At 40.0% G+C, this 8,906-nt stretch overlaps 1 protein-coding gene across 6 annotated transcripts in view; it reads right to left on the bottom strand.

Annotated features, from left to right (window-relative positions):
- Positions 1-8,906, bottom strand: part of FBXL2 (F-box and leucine rich repeat protein 2) — an 82,468-nt gene that overhangs the window by 14,283 nt on the left and 59,279 nt on the right. For 3 of the 6 annotated variants that reach the window (XM_023513923.1, XM_023513928.1, XM_023513930.1), the window contains 5 exons: positions 3,742-3,810; positions 3,547-3,661; positions 3,187-3,313; positions 2,971-3,045; positions 1,299-1,429 (listed from right to left, as the gene is read on the bottom strand). In XM_023513923.1, the coding sequence (XP_023369691.1) occupies positions 1,299-1,429; positions 2,971-3,045; positions 3,187-3,313; positions 3,547-3,661; positions 3,742-3,766 (473 nt within the window). In that variant the 5' untranslated portion in view covers positions 3,767-3,810. The remainder of the gene's footprint in view (positions 1-1,298; positions 1,430-2,970; positions 3,046-3,186; positions 3,314-3,546; positions 3,662-3,741; positions 3,811-8,906) is intronic. The other 3 variants (XM_012806096.2, XM_003781777.3, XM_023513914.1) reach the window with 1 other exon arrangement.

The raw sequence follows: 8,906 nt of genomic DNA, 5'->3' as shown, positions 1-8,906 counted from the left end.
TTTTTTTTTTTTCGCAGTTGTCTTTGATGTTTAGCTGGCCCAGGCTGTGTCCGAACCCACCAGCCTCAGTGTATGTGGCTGGCACTGTAACCACTGTGCTATGGGTACCAAGCCATCAGTTACCCAAGCTTAACAGGGATGGATGCATGAATAGCATTTTTAAGTTAAATACTTCTTTACACCAATAATTTTGACTTCCTTCTTATCCAGTTTTGATCACCCAAATTCCTCCTATTAAGCAGAAAACTCAAAATTGCCTAGAATCTTCTCTAACATAACAGTAAGAAAAACAGGCAAAAGACAAAATAGACAATTCTTAAAAGAGCTTGTAATTACTGTAAGCACAGGAAATGGATTACTGGTAAGTAAAGACCTTTAAAAAATGCAGCTTTTTTTCCCTGCCTCTGATAAAGGGCTTAAATTTGCTGGTTCTGAAGTCAAATCCTATAAATTCAAATTCTAGTTTTACTTCTTATGCTTCATTTGACCCAGGATAAATTATGTGATGTTGTCTGAGTCTCGATTTCTCCTCTGCAAAGCAGGTAAGAATAATAGTACCTACCTCACAGATGCAGTGAGGATAAAAAGAGATGATGTTTATAAGTCAGGAAGATATATGAGCTCCATTGATGTTAGCTATGATTAGTTTTAATAATGTTAATATTATTAAGATTTTTATATTCACAGCCAGTAATGATAATGTATTACCTTGAAAATCAGAATATAAATTATTATTTGTTAAAATAAAACAAAACCTTTTCTCCTACTGGGAAGATGATAAATAAGAAGGTGACTGTTTCCCCCCATTTTGTCCATTTAGCAGCAGGTCTAAGGAGAACCTGGTGACATCTGGATGCAAGGCTAGTCCTCTGCTCACCATCAAAGCAATAATAGGATGAGGCAAATTAGGTGGCCAAATACGTGACAGTCACTAAGAAATTAAGGTTTGGATTGACTGGTGGTGGACATTTTATACTTTCCCAATATACCCCTCAATGAATCAGATGTACACATTTACCCAACAAAAAGGATCAATTTGGGATGGCGCCTGTGGCTCAAAGGAGTAGGGCGCCAGCCCCATATGCCGGAGGTGGCGTGTTCAAACCCAGCCCCAGCCAATAACTGCAAAACAAAAAAAAAAAGGATCAATTTACCCAACAAAAGGCCACTACCCCACAGCTACTGCCTCCCCACACATCCACTCTACCTGCTGGCCAGACCTTACCCTTCTGCAGGAAGCACTCTGGGTGAGCCCAGCCAAGCTCTGAGTCGCAAAGCAAAAAGCATGGTATACTCACTGCAGTCTTGGGCAGTTCAAACCCAGGGCTGTGAGAGAGGCATCTGTGAGGTTGCTGCAACCTGAAAGGCAGAGGGCCTGCAGCCGGTGGCAGCCCCTGCATATCTGCACCACACCTTCATCCGTGATCCGCTGGGGAGAAATGTACAGAAAGAAAAAGCAGAGGGTACCATCACCATGCAGCAGGGGCAGCAGAAAAATGGGACCCACTATTGCTCAGCTAGTTTGGGTTTAGGTTGCTGGTACTAGCATTTTATCCTACTAACCTCTATAAAATATGTAGAAGCAGAGGAGAGGTATATATTTCTACTATCTCTAGACAGCTTTAAAATGTTATAGCATTACTAATGGAGAGTAAAAGTTTAAAATTACACCCCCTCTCCAGAGTTATCATAATTGATACAGATTTGGTCTTTTTCATAAAATTCATAAACTATGATTAAAAAAATCAGATGAAATGAAGAGCTCATGATATTTGCCTAGTCAGGTGATAATATTTGGTTGAATTCCTATAGATTCATGCTTTAGATATTTACTACGCAAATCACATATATGTGTATTTATAATATTTCATGTTTTCAAAATAGAAAAATTAAATAAATCACTAAATGATCAATAAATGCCTTATTCTATATATTTAGCGATAAATATTTAAAATAATATGTTTGTTTACCTAAGTATACTAATTCATGTAGAAATAAGCCCACCCATCTATATGAAACGTTAAGCCATCTGCCAGTGCTATCCTACAGCCAAGTCAAGGTCCTATTTTTAAATAGGTCCTATTTTCAAACTATGACCTGCAGGCCACATGCAGCCCGCCTAGGACATTTATCCGGCCCGCCGGGTGTTTTGCCACTGCTGCCTGTCCTGCTTAGCAGCCGACTCGTCCCAGGGCCCACAGTCCAGCCCTCCAACGGTCTGAGGGACAGTGAATTGGCCCCCTGTTTAAAAAGTTTGAGGACCCCTGGTCTAGGCTCATAAGATCAAGATTTGTCCAGAAGATAGTTTCTACTTTTTCTCCCACCATCAGAGACCCTAAGATGTATGATTCATTCATTAAAAGCAGAACAAAAGGGCTTTCTCTCACCTTTCTGAAAATCTATGACCCCTATAAACTCCGTAAGATGTAGCAAGCATAAGCATCCTCTTCAATGACCAATATTTACAATGGCAGTGAAGAAGCATCAATAATTTTTTATAGGTTAATGCCCTAATGAAAACGCCAGCTTGCTCTTATATATATGCTTTATTTTTCAAAGCATTTCATATCGGTTATTTTATTTTATCCACTGAGACAACATTAAGAGATGTCATCACCCCCAATTTATAAGTAAAAAAAGACACTGAAATCTTATCATGAATTCTTCAGGTTTCACAACCAGTTAGTAACTAGTCACAGCATTCCTGATAGCTTCCCCAGTACTCTATTCAAAAGAATCAAGAACTGATCTATATTATTTTTAGAAGAGATGCCAGTGGCTTTGTATTGAGTATGATGCCTTTTTGTTTTTTCATCCTGTGACAAATTGATAGGTCACATAAGGACACAAGATAAAGAATCAGTGTCTGGCCACATGGCCATTTGCCAGTCGCCTCAGCTGAGGCCGGCAGCAGATCCCTTTAGGAAGAACATGGAGCAGGACAGGGCTCAGGAAAGGCACACTACTTACTGAGCAGGACTGTAAGTTGAGGCTCACCAGCTCATGGCAGTAATTCTGAATGTGCTTCAGAGCTTCATCTTCTAGCTGAGTGGACAGAGAAAACAAGAGAGGGATGGAATCCAAGTAAGGTAATAGTAGGGCACCATGAAAAATGCCACAGCAAGTTCCCTGATGAAGTGCCCACACCTGACACATAAGGCACACAGCTGGATCGCCCTTTGGTACCTGTGTACAGCCCCTCAGAAGCAGGGCTTTTAGGCCTCGACAACCTCGCACCAGAGCCTCAATGCCATCCTTAGTGATCTGATCACACCAAGAGAGGTTCAGGTACTCAAGGTTTCGGCAGCCCTCACTGAAAGAACAAGAAAGAAAAACAGGGTGCAGCCTTTCAAATAGAAAGTTCATTATCAACTTTGAGTTTAGTATATTGCAAGCAACTCAGAAGGGAATTGGCCTGGGACCTAGGTCACCTATTTCTTGCTTCACTATGACCTTTAGGAAGGCGTCAGATACAACAGAATGTTCATAGTTTTGGTTCATAGTTCATAGTTTTGTTTCTTCACCACAAACAGTAGGCACTCTTACCTGATCCCCTTTAAGGAGCTGTTTGTAATAGACACACAGGAGGTCAAATCCAGATGTTTCAGCTTGGAACAGAATCTGCTAAGGCTATAACACGTGCTGAAAAAGAGCAGACACGCTAAAGATATTTTCAGCCATGTTTCTCTCCCCTTACCCTCCTCGTAGTTACTTAGTCACAAATTAACCTTTCTTACTCACCTGTCAGTGATTTTTGTGCACCCATTGAGATTTAAATGTTCGATGTTTCGGCAGTTCTGTGCAAAGGTCCTAAAATGAGAAAATGTCTTAAAACAACTTGTACGTTGCTGGGCAGCCACTAGAGGGCATGTGTAACCATGCACACTTAGAATAGTGCTCCTCAAACTTTCATTAACGTGTACACAAATCAGCTAGGGCTCTTGTCAAAGGGCAGAACTGGGGCTTCACAGTCTATAGTTCTAAGAAACTGCCAGGTGCTGCCAGTCTGGGGACCAACCACATTTTAAGAAGCAAAACCCTGGACTGACTATCAGTTCTCCTTCAGCCACACCCTGGTGAGTCATCTGTAAATGGCGGAAAGGCTACCTGTTTCTTCCCCTCCATAGAAAAATCAGTTTGAAGCCAGGGGTCAATCTTTCCTATGTTGTGCCATGTTGTCACTTGGTCACCCTAGAGCCTTTTTGGAGAAATCACCTCTGGCCATTGATAGGGGTCAGCAAGACCAGTCTATTTACTGGTAAGGACACTGAGTCACAGAATACAACTTCCTCAATGATCTGTGGGTTGGCTGCAAGGCCAGAAGCAGAAAACTTAAATACCCTAATCACCACTCACTGCTTAACACATTCACCAAGGACTGGCTCAGGTCATCTGCATCTTCCTGAAATATACCTTCAACATAACCTGTAGTACTTAGTCCTGATTTCTCCGTGCAGTCCCCCAAAGGCTCCAAATCCTGGCCTCACCCATATCTGCTCTTTCTGATTTATGGAGGGAAGACTAAGCTGCAGTCTGATGGACTACCTGAGATAAGGAGATAGAGCTTAAAGTCTAGGAAGTACAAGGTAGCTAGAGTTATCAGAGAAGAGACCTGGATTGATGAACGTCACAAAGAGAACTACAGAGATCTCAAGAAAGTTTCCCTCATGAATTCAGTAGAGCCCTAATCAGTGTATTGCACGTGAGAAAGCTACCTGAGGCATGGGAAGGAAGCAACAAAAAGTATTAGAGGGAACAACAGCCAGAGCTCACCTAAGGCGAGGAATAGTGGCCAAGAATGAAAAATGTCATAATTCTCGGGGCACTGGGTAGAGTACTGAGAAGGGTCTTGCTTTAGGAGTGGAGTACCAATAGCCCTAGACTATACAGTGCTTTGATCCAACCTAATGTATCTTTAAAACAAGACCTGAAAGGAACTATTTCCAAGTAACTCAACTGTGTCCCAGAATAAAACTCAACAGTATTTGTAGAAATACAAAAAAAATCTGCACCAAAGTGAAATTCACAATGTCTGGTACTGAACAAAAAACTACCATGTTTTCAAAGGAGAAGGAAGATATTTCTATAATTAGGAGAAAATTCAACCTATCAAAACGTTCCCAATAGAGATACAGACAGCAAAAACATTAGTAGACAAAGACATTAAATGTCATCATGACTGTACTACATAGAATACAATTCTATGAAGTTAAAGATTAAACACGTTACTCAAAGTTATGAAAGATAAAAAAATTAGGGCGGCACCTGTGGCTCAGTGAGTAAGGTGCCAGCCCTATATACTGAGGGACATGGGTTCAAACCCAGCCCCGGCCAAACTGCAACAAAAAAAAATAGCCAGGTGCTGTGGCAGGCGCCTATAGTCCCAGCTACTTGGGAGGCTGAAGCAAGAGAACTGCTTAAGATCAAGAGTTGGAGGTTGCTGTGAGCTATGATGCCATAGCACTCTGCTTAGGGCGATATAGACTCTGTCTCAAAAAAAAAAAAAATTAAAAAAAAAAGGAAATTTACTGGAGGGGATTAACAACAGATATGGCAGAAGAAAGGATTAGTGAACTTGAGAAGGATTAGTGAACAACAGAAACTAACCAAAGTGGGGCTAATATGGGGCTGAGCATGGGGGCACATGCCTGTAGTTCTGGTTACTTAGGACACAGGAGGATCACTTGAGCACAGCAGTTCAAGGATGCAGTGTGCTACAATCATGCCTTTGGATAGCCACTGCACTGCAGCTTGGGCAACATAATGAGATCTGTCTCAGAAAAGAAGAAAAAAGAGAAGACAAGAAGAAGAAGAAGAAAAAGAGAGAGAAAGAGTACTTAAGATGAAACACCAAAAAAACAAGAAAAGAGAAAAGTCAGGAACAGCAGGCTCGTGCCTGCACTCCTAGCACTCTGAGAGGCAAAGGCACGTGGATTGCTTGAGCTCAGGAGTTTGAGACTAGTCTGAGCAAAATGTTAGTGAAACCCTATCACTACTAAAAATAGAAAAACCAGCCGGCATCTTCATAGCAGGCGCCTATAGTCCCAGCTACTTGGGAGGCTGAGGCAAGAGAACTGCTTGAGCCCAAGAATTTGAGGTTGTTGTGAGCTGTGACACCATGGCACTCTACTCAGGGCAACAGAGTGAGATGCTGCCTCAAAAGAAAAAAAAAAAGAAAGAAAAAAGAAAGAGAGGGTGGCACCTGTGGCTCAAAGGAGTAGGGTGCCTCCATATACCAGAAGTGGAGGGTTCAAACCCGGTGCTGGCCAAAAACTTCAAAAAAAAAAAAAAAAAAAAAGAGAGAACAGAGAATGTATAAATGTAGGACAACTTCTAGGGGGGTAAATATCTTATTAGACTGAATTTTTTGAAACTTTATGAAAACTATAGATCCACAGATGCAAGGAACTCAAAGAACCTCTAGCATAGAAATGTGAAGAAAAACATACCAAAACATATTATAACCAAATTGATCAAAACTAGTGACAAAGATAAAGAATTAATCAGATCTGCAGTAGAGGAAATGTTCAAGAAAGTTCTTCAGGCATAAAAAAAAAGATGCTAGATGAAAATGTGTCTGTAGAAAGGAATAAAGAATATTGGGCATGGCAATAACTTTTTAGTTATTTAAATCTCTCTTTTTTTTTTGTTTTGAGACAGAGTTTCACTATGTCGCCCTTGGTAGAGAGCCGTGGCATCACAGCTCACAGCAACCTCAAACTCTTGGGCTTAAACAATTCTCTTGCCTCAGCCTCCTGAGTAGCTGGGACCACAGGCACCCGCCACGATGTATTTAAACCTCTTAAGAAAAAACTGTTAAAATAAATATACCAACAATCTAGTGTGGAATTTATGTCCTAAGTAGAATTAAATGTATGACAACAATAGCATAAAGTCTGAGTGAGGAGAAATGAAAGTACTATGTAATATAATTTGAAAGTAGACTGTAGTAAGTTAATGATGTACACTATAAACTCTAATGCAACCATTAAAATTATAAAATGAAGTGTTATAATTACTAAGCTAAAAAAGATATAAATGAAATAAAAAAATACTCAATTCAAAAGAAGACAGAAAGGCTCGATGCCTGTAGCTCAAGTGGCTAGGGCACCAGCCACATACACAGGAGCTCGCGAGTTTGAATCCAGCCTGGGCTGCTAAACAACAATGACCACTACAACCAAAAATAGCTGGTAGTCCCAGCTACTTGGAAGGCTGAGGCAAGAGAATTGTTTGAGCCCAGGAGTTTGGGGTTTGCTGTGAGCTGTGATACTATGGCACTCTACCCAGAGCGACAGCTTGAGACTCTGTCTCCAAAAAAAAAAAGATAGAAAAAGAGGAAAAGGGGAAGAAAAAATATACATAAAAATAGAAAATAGCAAGATAGTATATTTAAACCTAACTATAACAATCACATTTAATATAGATGATCTATTAAAAAGCAAAGACTGTCATGTTGGATAAAAAGCAACATATGACAAGGTCTATTAAGTTCAAGAATTCATCCTAGAAAAAGTAGTGGTAAGAAAGTCTGACAACCAAGTTTGCAAACTTGCCACTGTGCCTTTTTATTGGCAACACTGTACAGACAACTTGTTAAGTTTTCACAACCTCAGTTACAAACAGCTGTGTTTGACACATGGCAGTGTCTTGCTGGGTGGTGTTTTTGTGTGCCATAGACAACAGCTCTGATAGTCATTCAGGAAAAAAGAGTTTCAAAATTGCTTTGAAAGGTGGACTAGGTGCTGGTGTCAGTGCATATTTTCCCAAGGGGAGCACTTTGAAGGTGAACATAGTGATATTCAGCAGTGAGGTATGTAGCAATTTTTGTAGGATGAGTGCGTAGATTTAATTGCCAGACCTTGTAGTAAAAGGATAGACCATATATAATGCCAACACTAATTAAAGAAAACTAGAGTGACTATATCAAACAAAGTAGATTTCATAGCAAAGAATATTACCGGGATAAAAGAAGGCCGTATCACAAACACATAGCAATCCTTAAGGTCATATACCTAATAATAGAACCTCAAAATACATGAAACAAGAACTGATAGAACTACAAAAAGAAATACATATAAAATTATAGGAAGATTTCACTACTCCTCTCTCATAATTTGATCAAACAAGTAGACAAAAAGTCAGTAAGAACATAGCAGATCTGCTCAACACTATCAATCAAGTTGACCTAACTGGTATTATAGTACACTTTACCCAACAACAGCAAAAGACACATTCTCTCCAAATGCACAAGGTATATTACCAAGAGAGACCATATTTTTGGCCAAAAAACTAGTCTTGAAATTAAAAGGATTCAAGTCATAACAAAAAATATGCTGTGATCACAATGGAATTACATTAGAAATAACATATTCTTCTGGAAAATGCTCAAATATCTGGAAATAATATACTTTTAAACAACCCATGGGTCATAAAAGAAATCAAAAGGGAAATAAGACATTTGAACCAAATGAAAATATAGTATATCAGAATTTTGGAATGTGACTAAGTCAGTTTGTTAGAAGAAATTTATAGAATCAAACTCCTATATTAGCAAAGAAAAAAGGTCTCAAATTAATAACTTCAGTTTCCATCTTAAGAAACTAGGGGGGAAAAAAAAAGACTGGGCCCAGTGGAGAAAACAAAAAAAGGCTAGGTGTGGTGGCTCATGCCTGTAATTCCAGCCCCCTAGAAGGCCAAGGCAGGTGGATCACCTGAGCTCAGGAGTTCAAGATCAGCCTAAACAAGAGTGAGACCTCATCTCTAAAAATAGCACCTGTAGTCCCAGCTACTTAGGAGGCTGAGGCAAGAGACTCACTTGAGCCCCAGAGTTTGAGGTTGCTGTGAGCTATGATGCCACGCACTCTTCCCAGGGTAACAAAGTAAGACTCTGTCCCACCTCCCCC

The sequence above is a fragment of the Otolemur garnettii genome, unplaced genomic scaffold, assembly GCF_000181295.1.
Source record: "Otolemur garnettii isolate 467f Iridium unplaced genomic scaffold, OtoGar3 scaffold00002, whole genome shotgun sequence".
NCBI lineage: Eukaryota > Metazoa > Chordata > Mammalia > Primates > Galagidae > Otolemur > Otolemur garnettii.
Note: the sequence above shows the minus strand (reverse complement) of the source record. Positions and strands in the feature narration are given on the sequence as shown.